Consider the following 19896-nt stretch of genomic DNA (forward strand, 5'->3'; position numbering starts at 1 on the left):
TAGCAGGCAAAAAAGGGTCTTCTCACACTTACAGTCAGGACAAGCCTCAGCACACCTCATTCTGCTTCTAGCTATCAATCGTCCCAATTATGCCGGTCACTAAGTGCTAGCACATGCATAACCAAAGAAAACAGCTCCTTCAGTTCAGAAGGTACAACGTTCTCATTAATGACTACAAAACCCAATGACAGGGTCATAATGGAAGTTACCCTCAACAAAGGTAAGTGGTAAAATAAAGTGCATGCTCACAACCAAGCTGCTGAGTCACAAACTGGTGACTTAGTTAGTTTCTGCCTGTCTCTTCTCACTTTATCCTAATTCCTCATCTATTTTTAGAGATTTTCTTTTTTATATGCCCCATTTAGAACTCAGTTCCTGAAAAGGATGGCAGCAATCCATCAAAGGTTGGCATCTGCCTACTGTATTTCCACAAGCTCCAATCAATCTTTTTTTCATGTGGCTAGGTCACTAAACTTATTCTGAACAAGGAATTCAGAGCCCTGTCTTCTCCCCTAATTAAGCGCATTGCCCATTCTCATTCTTAATTATTTAAACTTTATAATTCAACAAATTTATGACTTAGTAACACATAGAAACGTGTGCATATACAACATGCATTTCTTTTGTCTCTTCCCGCAGCTGCTTTGTTTTTCTATTTATAAACAATAATCACAGGTGTTGGCAGAATGACTTAGGGCATAGACAGATGTAACATTTGTTCTGTTCCAAGCACCTATTAAATGCCCCAAAGGTGAGGGACCAGACATTATCAACCAATAAAGTTCACCTTATTCACATATTCTGCCTCAAAACTGATCCCAGATGAAGCAGGAAGAACTTGGGAAGCCCATCACTGTGATACACTTTACATTATACTTGCACTCTTCTTTATACTGTAGAACAAGGGCATCGAGATAAAGACCACAAACAAAGATGCCATGACACAAGCGTATGACTCACCTACGAGGCGGTGGCAGTTCTAAGAGACAAATGGCTGCTCCCTGCAAAGGGGATGAGTTCTTAGAAATCTCAAGCTGCATGAAACAGCAAAAGAGAGAGAAAGTGTTGAGCCATGCACAAACACCACATCTCAATTAGTCTCTCTCCTTCTGTTGTTCTTTTCCCCTGTACAGGGATTTGGGATACAGTATATATGAATGAGATTTTTGCAAAAGAAAGCTGTATTGTGCTGTTTCTGTGATATGCTACCAATGAATTATGAACCAAATGTTGAAACCAGTGAAACTTTATTTATGTATCTGCCACTTAACAAATAAAAAAAATCTTCATTTGCATGCGTGAAATACATAAATACACATGGCTTAGTTTTGCACTAGCAAGCTTTGTGATATAGTGTAGAACCAGTGTTCTCCAGTTGATCTGATGTGCACATTTTAAACACATTTCATAATCTATTTCATAACAAATCTTAAATTATTTCAGAGCCTGGGGTTGGCCTAGGAATTGGCTTGTGCAACATCCCTTACTTCCAGTGTATTTCGGGGATATTTATCCATACACTCTCACCGGGGTCCGTGGCTCATATGGATGGGAGACTCAGGTATGCCAACTGCATGTTCCATCAAAAAACTTTTTAGACTCACCTGACAGATCAGCCTGGCCCTTTCAGATGGAGCTCTTGGGCATGTCCCGATGATGCACTGCAAATTGCATGTGGCGCATGCGCACCTTTGACCCCAGTGTCAAAAAAACCCACCACTGAAAAAAAGTGTTGTGGCACATATGGCAGCAGCATGCGCTGCCAGAAAGAGAGCCTGTCTGGCAGCCAAAGCCATACACCCTTTCTGGTGGTGCATGCTACTGCCATGTGCACCATACTGCTTTTTTTCAGTGGTGGATTTTTTTGCTCTGAACAGGCTTCAAGCAGCCAGTTTGGTGCTGCTGTTGCCTTGGGAGGCCCCCAGAACCCCAGGTAAGGGTGCTGGCCCCAACCTCCACTCCTCTATCTGGATCACTTTGCCACGTGCTGGACCGTGTGTGCAGGGGTTTGCTCAGGGACAAATAGCAGCCTCACAAATATGCGCAGCTGCTATTTGTCCCATGAGAAACACATGCCCCTGCATGTGCATGCTTGTCAGGACAGGACCTTGTCTTTGCATGCTGGTGGGTCAGTGCTTGGAACACAGGCATAGGATTAAGCTGTCAGGAAACAGGACAGTAAGGCATCCAAATGAGAATGGAGAATTAAGAGAACAAAACTAAGAGTGACTAAATATTAACAGCATCTGTCCTGGTGCCAAATGCTGTGCTTTCAAAATTGAAGCCATCAAAGGGGTTCATGGAGGTCACCTTTCCAGCAGCATCCATGGTAACTTCATTCCCTCTCTTCTAAAAAGCATTACTAGTTGATCTGTATAGGCACAACCCATACCCAACTCCTCTGCTTCCATCTGTTCCACTGTCCTTGTGCAAACCCTGCACAATCTCCATGTTGCACAACTCCCAGAATTCTATTTCCTATGGCACAATGCGAATCATTTAGCTGGAGTGATGCGTACTAGGGCTGTGTGAAACAGTACTTTTTTGATTCTACTTCCGTTTTGCAGTTTCGACAGGACAGTGTTTTGTTTAATTTCAAAAGCACTATTCTGTTTCATTTCATCGAAACTGTTTCGCTGTTTCGACACCGTTTCAACATTTTGCCCATAGACTATAATGGGGAAGCATGGAACTGCCTATAACTTTGTCATTTCCTGCCTGATTCAAATGAAACATGCCGGGATGGTAGCCCCTTCTGAGAGCATGAAGCCTGCCAAGTTTCAAGGAGATACGTATAGAGGTTTCTGGGAAATTGCACCTCAAACTGTTCAAAGCAAAACTCGTGACTTGCCAGCAGCAGCAGCCTCCTGTCATCTGGCCCACAGATCTGGTGGCCTGCACCCCTGGGATCCAGCACCCAAACACAACATCCACCCAGCACCCAACACCCAGGGGTGTGGGACCTCAATCTGTGTGCCAGATGAGAGGAGGCTGCTGCTGACACCTGAGACCTCTTTACCCAGTGCTGAGCACCAGCAAATAACCCGCCACCACTGCTAGCTTGGGCCCTGTGCCAGCTCCAGGCTTATCTGTCGGGGCTGAGCTGTGGCAGCAGCAGCTGGACAGAAGCTGCTGCTGGGCATGGAGGAAAGCGTCTCCTCTGCTTGCCCAGGCTGGGCAGTGTTTGGTGCAGCCGCCAACTGGAGCTTGCTCTGCACTAGGCTGCAGTGTGGCTGCTTCATCACCACCTCTGTGCTGCGCTGGCGCTGGCCTTGGGGCACGGGCCCCATGGTGCAGGCAGGGACCAGCATGCAGCCCCGACCCTGCACACCCTGTGCTCATCTATGGGGAATGAGCTGGTGCTCAGCATGGGGGAAAAGTGGCTCCCTCCCTCCCTGTAGCCCAGCCGCTCACTGGGCAGCACAGAGGTGATGGTGAAGCAGCCCCACCACAGCCTAGCGTGGCATGGGCTCTGGTCAGCAGCCGCACCAAACACTGCCTGGCAGCGGCAAGCGGCGGGGCCACTTTCATTAGTGCCCAGCAACAGCATCTGTCCAGCTGCTGCTGCTATGCCTCAGCCCCAATGGGTGAGCTTGGAGTCGGCACGGGGCCCGGGCTAGCAGTGGTGGCGGGTTATGAGCTGGTGCTCAGCATGGGGAAAAGTGGCTGCTCCCCGTCCCCATGGCTGGCGCCTCATGCTGCAGCCGCTCAGAGCCCGTATGGGACTGCCTGTGCCTGCTCTGTAGTGATGCAGCGGAGAGGCAGAGCACCACGGGGCACCGGCTATGGGGAGTGACTGCACCACGGGGCGCTGGCTATGGGGAGCGGGAGTGGCCACTTTTTCCACCGCACTGAGCAACAGCTCATTCCCCACCACTGCTGCTCACACCAGCTTGTGGGGCACGCAGGGTTGGGGTTGTGCACTGTTCCCTACCTGTACTGCAGGGCTCAGGCAGGGGCATCGGGAGTGAGCAGGCACCCAGCACTTGTCCCAGGTGGCAGCACCAGCCTCCTGTCATCCGACATGCAGATTGGGGGCTTGCCCACACCCCCAGGGGGGCTGCGGGGCTGTGCCAGACTCCTCCCAGGTGCGGGCTCCTGATCTGTGTGCCAGATGACAGGAGGCTTCTGCTGCTGCCTGGGACCAGCAGCAGCACCAATCTTCCTGGCCCTGGGCACAGGCTGTGCCCAGCGCTGGTCCTAGGCGGCAGCAGCAGCTTCCTGTCATCTGGCATGCAGATCAGCGGCCCACACACCCAGGAGGAGTACGGGAAAAGCCCTGCAGCCCTCCTAGGGGTGCGGGCCTTTGGTCTGCATGCCGGATGACAGAGGGCTACTGCTGCTGGCAGGGACCAGTGCTGAAGCCAAGCAAACCCAGCTTCGAAACTCAAAACATTTCACAATTTTCAAAACATTTTGAGTGCTCTTGTTTCATTTTGAAGCTGTTTCGAAGGCTTTTTTTTCATTTAGCTTTTACTGTTTTGAGCTTGAAAGGCATTGAAATGGCTTCAAAATGAAACGTCTGGTGAAATTTTGCACAGCCCTAAAGCTTACTGGGATTTACCAGGTAAACTCTGTGACCTTCGGCTTCCGCTGCAACTGCAAGAGTTAGAGTTGAGCAGAAAGCACAAATTTCAACAAACTTTTTTTTGATTGAATGTCTATTATTTTACACCTAAACGTCACCACTGCTTTTCAGTGAATGTTAGTAACCCTTATCACCAATGTGTCAGTTTGGGATGGAAGGCAGGGCAGAAAAAGAATGAGATATTCGCACAAGAGGCAATGTTTCATTTCTTTATGAAAGCCCTAGAGAGCCAAACTGTAGACAAAGATTGATGGCAGAAACCAGTCTCTAAAAGTGTATTTGTAACAAGTTATTTTCCTATAATGAGTGTAAAGGACAGGTACTATATTGTTCCTTCTGACTTTTAAATGCGATGCAGCTTTAAACACGCAACAAGTGAAATGTCACACTGGTGACAGGAAGGAAGATGTGGGTGAAAACAGCAGACAACTGTGAAAAACAGTTTTGTGCATCGTTCCTGTCATTTCTTTAGAATACAAAACGCACATTGCTCCAAGTACAGGGACCTCCTATTCATGCAGAATGCAACAATGAGCTATATGTCCAATCCCTTCTATTTTCTGACTGGGGTCCTGATGAGATACACTAATTTAATCTTGATTGTGCTGGAACTCAGCCATGTGAATGTCCATCTTGTGTAGTAAAAGTCACAGTGAGACCATGTGTTAGAAAAACCAATGTAGTTTGTTACCATCCTCTCTCATTGGATTTTTCATCCCTTTATAGGTGTGGAGATGAAATCCTAGAAATTAATGAAGCAGCTGTCCAAAACATGACACTTAATGAAGTTTATGCTGTTCTAAGCCACTGCAGTCCTGGTGCTGTACAGATTATTATTAGCAGACACCCAGATCCACAGGTAGCATTCTACATTTTTCTGCTTTTGAATACAGCAAATATTGCAGAACAAAGGCTGGTATTGGTAGAAAAACTACAAATAACCCTAGCAATTATTAACAAGAGAAGGTAACATATACTGGTGCCCTTCCATGCAGTAACACTGCAAGTACTGAGGACAGAACAAGGTACAAACCTGAGATATTAAAATTTGTAATCGTGTGCTGGTTTGTGTAGAGACATTTTAGATGAGAGCCACTGGACAGAAAGTCTCACAGGAAAATGAATAAATATGGTACAGGAATCTTCATAGTTTGGTGGTGTTCAAGTGATGTTGTAGCCATGATGGTCTAGGAATCATATGAGAGGCAAGGATTTTAGTGAGTGAAATCTTTTATTGGAACAACTACATGGTTGGGATAAAATCAGACAAGCTTTTGACTAGAAGGGCGCTTGTACACGACACAGGGCTTTAATTCTCCTTAAAGTGAAGCGATGTTTTTAAAAAAACACCGCTTCACTTTAGGGAGAATTAAACCCCCATGTTGTGTACACACCTGATCCTTACCTGCCTCTCTGGTGGCGGAGAGGGGAGAGCAAGCTGCTGGCGGACCAAGTGGTCTGTGAGCTGGGGGGGTACTTCCCTCTGTGGCAGCAGTGGTGCCCCCCAGGAGGCACCAGCCCACAGGCACCTGGCTCGGGCAGTTCTGGGGGGCACCGCAGCCTCAGAGGGAAGCATCAGGCCCCTATGCAGCTCAGACAGTCAGGCAGGATCTGGGTGGGCAGAAGATCAGGATTGCTGCTTTTTTTTCCCCCCTTCAGTGGAGCCTGCCTTCCTGGGCTGCAGCCAAGCTGCCTGCAGGGGCTGCCTGCACAGCCCTCAAGCTGCACGGGGCCTGTTGCTTCCCTCTGTAGCTCGGAGGTACTTTAGTTTCCTGCATCCCAAAGTCATTTAAGGTGCATTGCACTGCCAAACACAATTAACCGCAGCACAATTAACGCAGTGCAAAAGGGCACTTCAGCTACTTTAAAGTGTCATGTATAAACGCCCAAAGGTATCAGATCAAACTACTGGTTTGTTTGTTTTTAACGACATGGTGGGAAAATAGCTTAAATTAACGTGTTTCACATTCAGTTCCTGGTATACATTTCCTCTTTCCCAGTTCTTGGTCTTAAAATGGAAGTTTCATCTGAATGAGCTTCAGATATTTTTATTTTCTAAAAAGCAAATATTGTACACTACTAAAAACTTATTTCTGTATGCAATAGAAGGAAGGCATTCAAAAGCTTTTCTAACTTTATCCTAACTATGCAGTTGGTCCAATAAAAGGTATCACCACAAAAATACTTTCCTCTGCAGTACAGAAACAAAATTTTATGATTGTGCAATATTTGTTTAAAAAAAAATAAAAATATCTGAAACTCATTCAAATGAAACTTCCCATTTAGGACAAGGAACTGGAAGAGAGTAAATGTATACCAGGAACAGAATATGAACTTGAATAGCACTGATTGAAGCCACTTTACCCACTATACAGTTAAAAATAAAGAGTTTGATTTGACTGGCTTTTATCTAGCCAATTATTACCATTAGATTAATATGGAAGGGAAAAATAGTAGTGCCGTACGAAGCTTTGGGTGGTGATATGATTCAGAGGAGATCTGGCTTGATTCAGTGGTTGAATCTCTGAATCCAAAGCGAATTGGGGACCAATTAAAAGGTCCTAATCAATTCAAACCTCTCCAAATCTTCGGAAAAGATTTGGAGAGCTTCGATGATTCAGACAGTCCCCGGTGGCTACAGCAGGGAGCTACAGTCAGACTGAGCGGGTAAGTACTAGGGGTGGGGGGGAGGAGACCATGGGGGGATTCCTGCCAGCCCCCTGACCCCCATATTTCCCTATCATTTGGCATGCAAATGAAGCGTATTAGTAGAACATACTAGAACATATTAGTAGAACATATGGGTGATTCAGAGATTCAGGAGCAGCCGATCTCTGAATCAGATTCAGCTGAATCAATTCGGGACAGTGATTCAAATCACCGAATTGAATCACTGTCCCCTGAATTGGCCGAATCTGAAGCAAATACTAGCCACTTTGCACAGGCCTGAAAAATAGTAGACTTGTGTGATATTGTTTCTAGAAATGTTTCTGTATGTTCTACTAATACGCTTCATTTGCATGCCAAATGATAGGGAAATATGGTGTAAAAGCATACAATGGCAAATCCAGACTCCTGCATGGTATGGAATATAAAGCCTTCCATTTAGTCTTGAAAAATATACCTGATTTATCTACAGTGTCAAGAAAAGCCACACGGCTATTACGTCAGTCCAACACTTAGAATGATATGCATTAGTAATTAAGAGCCTACAGATTCTTCCTCACATGATTAAGCTGATGAATTTCAGAGGTTATTTGCCTGAGTTAAGGACCATTTCTGTGAGAATGGGTTTGTAGGAGTTGAGCACTAAATACTGTACAATAATCTTGTGATGAATTTATAATGATATGATATTTTGTAGGTCTCTGAACAACAGCTAAAGGAAGCTGTTGCACAAGCCGTGGAGAATAACCGATTTGGAAGGGAAAGGCATCAATGGAGCACTGAAGGTAAGGGAATTAATGCAGTTGGCTGAGCTATTATGAGTTAGACTTGATAGAAATACAAAACTTCTGGGGATTGCCATAATCCCCAAGCAACAGGTCAAGAAATCTAGAACAGAAAAGGAAGATGAGGAAAGAGCATAGGTCAACATTACTGAAGTCCATTCTCAAACAAGTTGCCTGAGTGGTGTGAGAAGCTCAAGACACCTGGCTTACCTCCCAAAATCCTCCTGACATGTGGTCTCAGTTGCTTTTTCCCTCCCTTTTCTTGCTGCCTATCTGGTAAATGTAAAAGCCATTTACCTGCAACATGTGCATTACCAGATATTCAGGTGACACTCCCTGAAACAGCATTAACTGTACAGAAGCACCAGACCACTGGGCAACTGACCTGCTCCTATAGTCTACCATGGTGAACGCCATACCATTTCTTTTCCAGCTCCCAAACATAGGCCTTTTAAGACACTTTACGTGTACATTCTGCCTTTTGGATAAACACAGCAAGAGCAATGCTCTGCCAGCGGTGGGCACTAAATTGGGGTTTGCGCTCATGTGGGGTCAGCTGCACATTTAGCTCTGGGAACGGAAAAGGAAGTGCCCCCAAGTCATCTGCATGTTTGAGAAATACCTCCGCTCAATTGATGGAGGAGCACCTCTGGGAGAGAAAGCATTCGTTTAAAAGGAAAAACTTGGAGACATGAGACCTGAGGGTGGGAATGGATGATAAGGGGTATGCGGTGACCGCTAATAGAATCACTCTGCTGGACCCTTTGCAGTGATTTTTTTTTAGTACTTATTTCCTATCAGAAACAGACAGGTCCTGCCTCTTCCCCACAGTTTTTTTTCTCTTAATCATAAGGTTTCTTGTACAAAATTTCTTCAGCACTTCAACCCAATTGCTTCCAATTGAAAGTATCTGAGCCATTGCCAGCAGGCAAAGCAGCCTACCTCTGAGTGAAATGAGGCTGCTATTCTCTTCATGGGCAAAGGCTGATGAGGTTGTCCATTAAGGCTACTTGCCAAGTTCCATAATATGGCGCTATAAGGTAACAGTTTACAAGTCTGCATTCCTGTTACCCAACTCTTCTTTGTAAAAGGGCTGAAAGAAACAGGCTGAACCAATAGCAAAGTGTAGGAAAACAGGCAATATTTTTATGTTTCACTGAAACAGGATTCCTTAATATACAAGCCTCTACAGATAGATTTACCCCTCTACATCCCTCCCATATGCTAATCACATCTCCATACTCATGCAATAGTGTTTTGCAACTGATTAACTGAGGCTTAAAAGCAAATGAATTTGGGGATCTCTGTGGATGAATACCACGTTTTATGTTTATGTTTCTGATAACAGGTGTCAAAAGACTAGAAACCAACTGGAATGGCAGATACCAGTGTGAAAAAAATTACATTGAGAGAAATGTTACTTATTGCAACCACAGATCTCAAAAACTAATGACCCGTTCCAGCAGTGACAGTAGTTACAACCCCAGGTCATCTTGCAACAATGGTACTCCATACCAGCTGGCTGACTTGAAGGCAAGAGTACATAGTATTGATGTACCAATTACCAGGCAACCTGGCTTGTTGTGTTCATCGTCTAGAACCAGCTTGGAGAACCAGTCCCCTCCCACTAGCAACGAAGGAAACCGTCCCTCACAGAGCATTAAAAAGTCTACAGAGATTCTTGTTAGAAAACCTAAATCATCAAAGCCCAAACCTCCACCAAGGAAGTATTTCAAACAAGATTGCACAGACAATGACCAGAGTAACACAGATGTGAACAAGAAGCCCGCACCACAAGATGATAGGAGTCCACCTTCTACAAATGTTCAGGTAAAGAAAATTCTGCACAGTGATCAGAGGTTTTTCTTTTTAATGTTTCTTCTATTTGAAGACAAAATGATATGCATAGCAAAATCTGAACATTGGTTGTATGACCCCTTCCCCCCCCCCCCCCCAAAAAAAAAAAATTAAAGCTATGTGGCAGAGAAATGTTTTAATGCATTTATCTTGCACATCAAAACCTGTGCCCATATCCAAATAAAGAAAGGAGTGAGACTGCATCTGAAAATCTCACTGCAGTCCCCAAATGAATATGCATCACCAACCCCAAACAATTCAGAGTATTGGGTAGGCTCTGCTTCCAAACTGAAACAGCAGTGTGATGCACATCAGGATTGGAAGAGGTTGAACACCTTATTATCATACTCCTGCTCTTGATCATGAAAGCTTATGCATCTCTGATTCACTTGTCCACAAGGTGCATCTCTACCTCACTTACTGTCATACTGATATGGTTACTCCCAGCAGTCTACAACTGCAAATTCATAGAGCCAAGACATTCCTTAAATAGTGAGACCAATGAATAGTGTGAACAATAACATGGAGCCATTTTTGCATTAGCATATACATCAAAATAAATTAGCTAACATTAGGAGCAGTGAGAGATTTCTGCCCCACGTCCCTTAATATAGGCCTAAATGACTAACACATGCAGATGAACTAGCTATGGGAGTTTTATCTAATTCTTGACTATTTATGCTTATCTGAAGTCTTTGAAAATTAAGTGGGTTAGCCCTCACAGTTTGATTTATGTTTCTCCCATTCCTATTATGAATGGAATTAAAAGAAATAGTGCAATGAATTTGAATATGAGATGGATGAGAATTTTGTGTGGAAACTAAGTTGTGGTTTATCAAAGAAAAGGAATGCATTTTACCATAGATTTAGAAATATGCCAGTAAAAATTAACAGAATTTAGAAACATGCAAAACAAGCAGAATTGAGCAAACAATAGCCCAGGGCTTAGCACTAAAAATAAATCTGTACAACAGAACAGGTTTTGGTCAAAATTACAGAATAAAGCTAGCTAATAAGGACACCTATCATCTATGATGGAGTGTAAGATAAATGTATTCATGCACAAAAAGAACTGCTATAAAACCATTGGTGTTAAAATTTAAAAACAAGGGGAAAAACAGGTTCTTGAAGCCTTATTTAACACATAAAAAAAGTGTTGAGCAGAGAAATATTGCAGTTCTTGGTTAAGCTGCAGGTTTGATTCTATGGTGATAAGAGAAACAAAAGAAAACATGAGATCAAGATGCATGACAAAACATTGAGCTTCACTAATGAAGCAGACTTCCCCAGAGAGACTTGTTTCTGGGTTTTAAGCTAGTGTTCGCTCTGAGTACATGAAAAAGAAGGTTTCCCTTCAGATTGCATTTGAGAGTATTAGGAACAGATTGATTGCTTCCCTACATGTTATTTTCCTTTATTTCTCAAACATGCTACATGGCTCAGTTTGAGAAGTGCTGGCCAGGACTTTGTGCATGGTGCCTGCAGACGGTAAGGTTACTTTCTTCAAGTCAGAACTGTTTAGCTGACATGTCTGAAATGTGTGCTTTAAGTTGTCATTACTAATATCTACAGAACCCTGTGTCAAGAAGTAGATACCATCACTGCCACCAAGGAGCACACAGTCATCTAACCACGCTTTCATCTAACCACATGCTCCTTGTGCCCCTAAATCTCACTAGTCCTATCAGTGGAAAGACTAGTGAGATTTGGGGGGGCCAAGGAGCTCACATTGTGCAAGATCAGCCTCCCAATTGGAAGAACAATACTGAGCAACTTGCACTGCTTAAAATAAACACGACTAGGGATAATCTACTTTCATCCTCAGAGAAAATCTACCATTGTTCCTCTAATTATTTCCAATGTTATCATGGGGCATCAAGCAACAGATCACCTCACACTGGGTCGCAAGTTAGAAGATAATAGATTAAAAAGTCTGAGGAAGCCCTTCTTAGTCATAGAAATGAAGATGCTGCCTTATAGAAAGCCATTAGAAAATGTGTCCTGCTGGATGTTGCTAAGGCCAGTAGCAGTGGTCAGGGACCTGAGAACTGGCCTCAGTGGCCCAGGAAGGTCCTATGAAGTAAACTCCTATGAAGTTTCATAGATTTTTAGGGTCGGAAGGGACCTCAGTAGATCACCGAGTCTGACTCCCTGCCCTGGGCAGGAAAGACCACTGGGGTCAGATGACCCCAGCCAGGTGCTTGTCCAGTCTCCTCTTAAAGACCTCTAAGGTAGGGGGGAGCACCACCTCCCTTGCAAGCCCATTCCAGATTTGGGTAAACTTTACTATGGTCCTATGACAAACTCCTTGATGGAATGGGGAATAGGAGGTATTAATTGTAGTACTAAGGGGATACTGAGGAGTTGTCAGGGAGTTGATTTTTTTGCTAAATAATCTCATTTTGTTTTCAATTTTTTTCTCCCTCTCCTGCTTGTGTTTGGTTCCTTTAAATACTTCAACTCTGCTGGTTTGCAGTTCACAAAAATTGCTCAGAAGATTACAATGCAGCAGATGGTAATACTGGTTTTACAAAGTAATCTAGTAATTTTAGAGCATCCACTAAGGGCTGCCTAGAGTAGCATTTACTGTGACCTCAAACAAAACCTCTGATTCTGTGTTGTCAACAAAAAGCAAGGGAAGAACTCTGTAGCTCTGTGCCTGAACTGAGTTTATTACAATTTTGTGTTTGGGGATAAAGGATCTACAAAGAAAGCATTGTATAAAATAAAGATGAAGGCAGTTCATTTTCTGGCTTTGCTTAACTGATTTGCAAGAGATTACTGTAGGGCTGGTTTTATAAAAATCTAAAATTATAGCAGGCAATCTCTTGGCTTGTTGCAGTGCAATTACACACAGAATGGCTTACAAAGCAATAAATCTATCTAAATTTGAGAAGTTAATTATACCCCGCCATTTATAGGCTTACAGTAAACTATCTTGCCAATTTTCCTAAAACACAGAATAAATCCAATTTAATTGGATGTTTAACTGTTACTTCCTAACCAGAATAGAAAACTTGGCTGCCATTTAATATTTATTCTCATCTTAAAAACAAAAAAATAAAGAGTATTTTTCTTTAGGTTCATATGCATAATGTGGTTTGTATAATTACATTCTGACACAGTTCTACTTCCTGTTTATTCAGCAGGAAACAGGAGACCTACTGCTACAGGGAAATAAAACAGTTATAACCCACAGCTTCTTTGCAACTCCTCTAGCACCAAGAGACACTGAACAGACAGCTGCATTTTCAGCAGATAGAGACCAAGTGAGGAAAGCAAACCCAGGTATGTTTCATTCCATTTATATACTGATACTAACAGCAAGTGTACTGTTACAAGTGTAAATAGTTGGGAGAATAAAATGAGATTCACATCCATTTTAATTTATTTTTAAAAAATAGACTGCCACAGAATGGTAAGGTTTAGGGTGAACAATCATAAATTGCAACTAATCTTGTGTAACAAAGTGCAGACTACACCAAAAAACCAAATTGGCAGTCTATTAAAAAAGCCCTCCCTTAATTATATTATTATTTATATTAAAACTGATACTGAATTGGTTTATAATATAGTTTTGATTTACAGTTGCAAAAATAAACTGGAACAGGGTCACAGACAATTGATATCAAGTCAATGAACTGTAGAGTTGGTTAGAATTAACTGTTGACTAGGAGTATGTAAAATGCTGAGTTCCTTAAGTATTCATTGTTTTACACTGAAGCAGACCACCATAATACCCATACTCCCTCCCTGAAAACTCCACCTCATTTCACCAAGGCTCTTAATATAGGCCCAAATGGTTCTAATACATACAGATGAACTACCCATGGGAATTTTCTCTTATTCTTCACTCCTTATGCTTTTCTGAAGTAGCCTTTGAAAATTAAATGGGTTAGCCTTCACAGTTCAACTGGTGTTTTTCCCATTCCCACTGTGAATGAAATTAAAAAAAAGCATAATTTATTTGAGTAAGAAAAGGGTGAGAAGTTTTGTGAAGCTTAATCATTAGATAAGGTACAAAGCACCCTATAACCCAAGTTAAAATTGTACACAATAGAAAAACACAACAGGAAATGTTTGTGCAATTTTTACCAAGGGGTATGCAGACACTTCAGTTAGAAACAGGCTTCTGTGAGAGAAAGTGTTTATATTGGAAGTACATTGTATACAAGGCAAGAGGTAAGAGTAACTTTTTTTAGTCAGCCGTGATACCAGCCTGTTCTGTCTGTTGTTAGTGAGATTGAGATTGTAAACGTAGTCTTCCATTCCCAGTGCTGCAGCATGCACAACATCTGCACAACAAGGAATTTTTAGAAGATCTATGTACCTTGAGCAAATGACTGCACTGATGAGCCTCCTTTGCATGCAGCTAAATTTAATGTCAGTACAAGCTGATCTCTGCTACAGTAAAACAGAATTTCTACATTGAGATCTGTAACTTTTAAAAGGCTACACAGAGGCTTGAGTTTTGTGTCACAGGTGGTAAAATAACAATGCATTGAAAGGGATATATGGGGAGAATTAAAAGGAGATGTGTCTACAATAATTGTTTTTATAATACAGGAAATCCTCTCTCATCAATACAAAGGCCTGTACTTAGAAGACAAGCACGGGTAGATTACGGTCTTGATACTACAGCGGAAGACCCCTGGGTTAGAATTTCTGACTGCATAAAGAGCTTGTTTAATCCTACCATGAGTGAAGATAACAGCCACATAGACTTGCAAGCCAACAGCAACCCAAATGAAGAAAGTCAAAACACAGGCTGTCCAGAGGCAGTTCTGCAGAAATCGGAAACAGAAGCAGCCAGTTCAAAAGAACACAAGTCACCTGAACACGACTCCATGAAGAAGGGGCCTCCAGTGGCACCCAAGCCAGCCTGGTTTCGCCAAAGTCTAAAATGTTTGAGGAAGGCACATTCAGATACAAAACCACAGGCAGATCAGAATTCTGCTGACTCTCAGGGTATTTCCGGTATAGGACTGGGTTCTAGTTTATCCCGGGTCTCACCCAGAGGATCATCAATAAAACAGAGAATAAGCTCCTTTGAAACTTTGAGTGCTCCTCAGTCCCCTGAAAAAGGAAACAGAAAACTTAGCCCAAACTCATCAGTGCAAAAAGACAATTCTCCCTGTACAAAAGAGCCAGAATCATCTACAGCTTCTTTAAACAAAGCCACTTTCAGCTACATGGAAGATCAAGGATCTGAAAACAGCCAGTTACATCCAAAGACTTCTGTGGTTTCAGACACAAAGAGCCTAGATAGGTGTTGCTCTCCCAAAGAGCCACTTCCCTCTGTCCCAAAGAGAAGCAGCAGCAGCACAGATATGGGAGTTGCCTTAGGTTTACTACCATCACCAGTCACTGAAACTCCAGTAGCAAAAGCACAAAGCCTAAGAACACGGAGCTTCCCACTTACTGCTACCCAATCTTGTGAGATGATAAAGACAAACGATGAAAAATATAGCAACATCTATTCCATCAGTAGCCACGTGTCATCTGCTTTAATGAAATCTTTGCTTTGCCTTCCTCAGTCTCCACTCTATTGTGGAAACAATCCAATGGACACTCTGGCTGGGTCATCTCAGTCCTCCATGGAGGAAAATGGGGCTCCTCTCTCACCCATGAGTGAGAGTCATCATTCAGACACTGGATTTTCTCTTAAGTAAGATATCACATTTAAACTCATTCTTGCAAAGCAGTGCTAGTGAATAGACTAAACTGCTTTCTGTACAGAGCAGCTAGTCTGTGAGCTTAGGATAGTGGTTCTCAACCCTTTTTCAGCTCAAGACCCCCCTCAGAAAATGCCAATCTTAGTTTTCCCTCATTTTTTCACTAGAGAATTACTAGAGCAATTCTATCGCAAAGAACTCAGAAAGACCGTAACAAGTCAGAACATTTTTAACACTATGGCTATCTAGTTGAAAAATTTGGTTTTATTTCGTGAATTGTGTTTGCACATCTAACAGTACTAACATTGGATGGCACCCTATGCTACCCTTGAAAGGATCATGAGACACCCCAGGGTGCTGCAGTATCCAGGCTGAGGATCACTGGCTTGGGCATTCCAGGAAGGGCTGCAGATTAGTAATATGTAGACTGACCTAGCAACTCCACCACAGGTGTAGAAGATCACTCAAATGAATGCTGCTATGCATTTTTAATGTTATATACTTTACTTATTATTTATTAAGCTTCCTCTGAGTGAAGGAAAAATGCCCTAGGTTTTTGGTGTGAAGAGTATTTGTTGCTAATCCCAATACTAGAGATGACATGAAAGTAGGTCCATCCACCTGCTCCAGCTCCTTGATTTTGATGCCTCTGATCTGCAAACATTTCAGGCTATAATGTACTACTATACCAGTACTATGGGATATTATTGATGGCACTACAGATGTAGGCTACTAATTTTGTCCATGATATGTCAGTTTGGGTTAGTAGAGGAGGAGATCTGAGAAATAGCCAGCCTTGATCCCATGTTTTCTTCATTCCCTCTGCAAAGGGTCTGTCTTCCTTCATTCTTTTGCACTGGTCAGGTTATGAAACTGGGATTCATAATAATTGCTTTTCCTAAATATCTAACCAGGTAAGAAGCCTACAAAAATAGAGCTAAACTTACTAGAATTAAAATGTTTTGGTAGGTTACTTTAAAAATAAGGCACTAACCTTCCAATCTTTGCTCCCCAAAATGTCCTCCAGTGGTACCTAAATATGTAATTTTAAAGATTACATCAGTCAGAAAAAAAATGCAATCTAGTCCGTGCTTTTCTGACATGACTATCATATTGAATGTTTGATATAACCATTTTCTTTAAAACAAAGAGAGCTTTTGCAAAGACTAGAGTTTGCAATGGGTGAATGTCAAAGGGTTTAAGGTTACGGGTTGGATAGGTGTCTCAAAAGTCTCTTAGCTAAAACTTTTATATCTGCAAAATTTAAACGACGTTTCCTCGTTCAAATTTGAAATGTGGTGAAAACAAAAATTTTTTTTTTGCAAGAGTGGTACTTTCAGAAGGGTCTGGTACATTACTAACTTTTGTTCCATTCCTAGGGGCAACTGGTTAAATAGCATTAAAATGAGAATTAAGTGAGTTATCCAGCTTTTTGTTTGTTTGTTTAAAAAAATAAATTCCATGAAGGTTATGTTTGAGATTTGGGCAAATCTCAAGATGATTTTTTAATTCCTTGTCATGAAGAACCACAGCACTTACTGCCATATTTATACAGTGCCCGGGACATTGTAGACAAATAAATTAATATAGACTAGAGCTATTTAATTGATTCCAACTCTCATAAGATCAAAGGTGAAAGTTCTAAAATGCCATTTTCTCTGCTACGGTGGGAAGGTTGTTATCACAAACCAATGTTTCTTTTCTCCTTTTCAAAATCGGAAAGCCTCTCTGAGCTGAGAGACTACACAGAGAGTTTAGCAGATAATGGAAAAGAGGAAGAGAGACAGGAACACTGTTTACCTCAAGCATCCGGTATGTCAGGACAGTCAGTCATCTCTCTGCTTTCCCCTGAAGAACTGAAGAAACTTATAGAGGAAGTAAAATCATTGGATGAGGCAACCTTAAAGGTGAGTCTACTTTTTAGTTCAAAGAACTCACAAACATGGGAAAGCTAAGAAATGGATATCACAATCTTTGTTGTGTGAAATTCTTCCAAATAAAGCAACTATATTACTGTAGCAATTATCACTTCTTTTCCCCATAAATGATAGAATCACAGAAAATAGGGATGGAAGGGACTTTGTGAGGTCATCTAGTCCATTCCTCTGCACCAAGGTAGGGTCAACTATACCTAAATGGTTCCCAAAAGATATTTGACTAACTTGCTCTTTAAAACCTCCAGTGATGGAGGTTCCACATTTACCTTACGTAATCTTAACTCAAAGATCTTTATAAAGACAACCAAAAACATTGAGCTGCATGTTACCCTTAGAATAACTAAGGTACAAAGAGGGGAAGGCCAGTATTTCCAGAAGAATGTACTGATTTAGGTAGCCTCTATTTTAGGTGCTCAATTTGAGACACACAGGACCTGCTTTTCAGAGTTACTGAACATCACAGGTGAATAGTAGGGGAGGCACGGGTGGGGGAGGCACATGAGATTCACCCCCAACTCAGCACCGCTCAGGATGGGGTAGTTTTTTAGCTGCGCAGGCCAGCAGCGTTGGCGGAGGAGGTAGGGGGAGAGGGGGGTGTGCACACTAAGTCACAGCATAGAAATATAGGAGTGGATATGGGGCTTTCGGCAGGCCCACAAATCGTGCCCTCCCAAACTCAGGAGACACCAGTCACTCCTGCTGAACATTGTTCTTGTTGGGTGTGGTTGGAGCTGGGGTGCACAGAACAGCTGAAAATCAAACCCCTGTTGCCTCAAATTTTGGAACACAAAAGTAGTGTGTATATCTGAAAACTTTAGCTTGAGTGGCTCGTTAAAACTCAAACAATCCAATCAAAGGAGCAGCAGAAAGTAAAACCTTCTGAGTATCCTGTTGCCTAGATCATCTCCCTACTGTTACTGCAATGACAAATGAAATGAATCGATTTTTTCTTTACCAAAAATGTGTTACAGCTGACCTGTAAAAGCTTTACAGTTCATGCTATTAAACAGGAATCTTTTTTCATACTAAGATATCTTACAGGACAATCAAGACTGAAGCAGTTCATCTCGGCTTACTGTTAGTATAGGAACTTGAACAAGTTAGAAACTAGAATTACAAGTAATTTTTCAAAACCTGTCAGTAGGAGTTTGGGGAAGTTGCAGACAAACAAAAAAAGTAGTATTTCACAGTTGCAAGATACTCTACATAGTTCTTACCACTGAACCAACGTTTTTTTCTAGTTCTATTAAATATTGTACTTAAACAATTTAATATAATTTAATTTCTACCGCATGTGCTGAAGCAGCAACACTTGGGAACAGGATGTCATTACATTAACTAGAAAATCAAGGTGGAAATATTCTACTGACTAAATACAAATAAAGTGTCTTAGCAGTCCAAATACTGTTTGCCACTAAATCCCCTTGCAGAACACATATTCATATGAAAAAATATATGAATCTTCTAATTTTCTGTTAAGTGTTGTTCTTTTCTTTGCCTAGCAATTTGATGATATTCATGTTACAATCTTGCATAAAGAAGAAGATGCTGGTCTTGGATTCAGCTTGGCAGGAGGAGCTGATCTAGAAAACAAAGTTATTACTGTAAGTAGTATCTTTCTCTGACTAGGGAAGGTGACAGAGAAATTACAATTGTCTGCACATGAAAGAATACTATGAAGCAGAGGCTAAAAGATTCTTAAATGAAAATTCTCACCATACAAATTAGGTTTATTAACACAGGAACCTAGGGAAGCAGGAACTTCATGAGGTCATCTCGTCCAGCTCCTGCTCAGGACAGGATCATCCCTGACTAAACTACCCCAGCAAAATGTTAATCTAATCTGCTCTTGAAAATGTTCAGGGACAGATAAAACTTTCCATCAGAGTATATTATTTTGAGTGGAAAAATTGAACACAAATTTAATTTTGAACCAAAAGTACTTTTAAATCAAACCAAAATAAAACATTCATATTTTTAATTGCCTCCCATGGTACTGTAACTAGGGGTGAATGAGCAGGGCTCAAGCCCCGGTGCAAGGTGGCAAGCCTTTGGCAAGCTATTCACCTGAGGCAACAGACTCCTAGTTACACATCCATCCTCCTCTTACATATCCATCCTCCCAGCAGAAAATGATTAATGCCTCAGTCTTTTCCCTGTTTCCCTTTTTCTTCTCAAACTTTTCAACAATTTACCTAGCTTTAAAAAATGTTGAACAACAGAAGAAAAACAAAACACTTTAATTTTACCGCTTTAATGTTTCAAAACTTTCTTTTTAAAAAGTAGTTCTTAAGTAGTATTCAGACATAATGACAGAAATGGAAAAGAATTTCAAGTATGTAATTGGCAAATTATGGCAGAAGGTCAAGAGAAAATGGAATATTGGC

General features: G+C 41.9%; 1 protein-coding gene across 9 annotated transcripts in view; it reads left to right on the top strand.

Annotated features, from left to right (window-relative positions):
• The window catches only part of IL16 (interleukin 16), a 78399-nt gene that overhangs the window by 52778 nt on the left and 5725 nt on the right, over positions 1–19896 (top strand). For 6 of the 9 annotated variants that reach the window (XR_009455559.1, XM_059714611.1, XM_059714613.1 and 3 more), the window contains 9 exons: positions 4–220; positions 1444–1561; positions 5315–5447; positions 7953–8040; positions 9389–9870; positions 13044–13185; positions 14464–15565; positions 17296–17479; positions 19012–19113. Coding sequence is in view for 8 of the 9 variants with exons in the window: in XM_059714611.1 (XP_059570594.1) it covers positions 4–220; positions 1444–1561; positions 5315–5447; positions 7953–8040; positions 9389–9870; positions 13044–13185; positions 14464–15565; positions 17296–17479; positions 19012–19113 (2568 nt within the window). In the remaining variant the exon portion in view is untranslated. The remainder of the gene's footprint in view (positions 1–3; positions 221–1443; positions 1562–5314; positions 5448–7952; positions 8041–9388; positions 9871–13043; positions 13186–14463; positions 15566–17295; positions 17480–19011; positions 19114–19896) is intronic. The other 3 variants (XM_059714616.1, XM_059714615.1, XM_059714617.1) reach the window with 3 other exon arrangements.

This window comes from Alligator mississippiensis, chromosome 11 (genome assembly GCF_030867095.1).
Source record: "Alligator mississippiensis isolate rAllMis1 chromosome 11, rAllMis1, whole genome shotgun sequence".
Taxonomy (NCBI): Eukaryota; Metazoa; Chordata; order Crocodylia; family Alligatoridae; genus Alligator; species Alligator mississippiensis.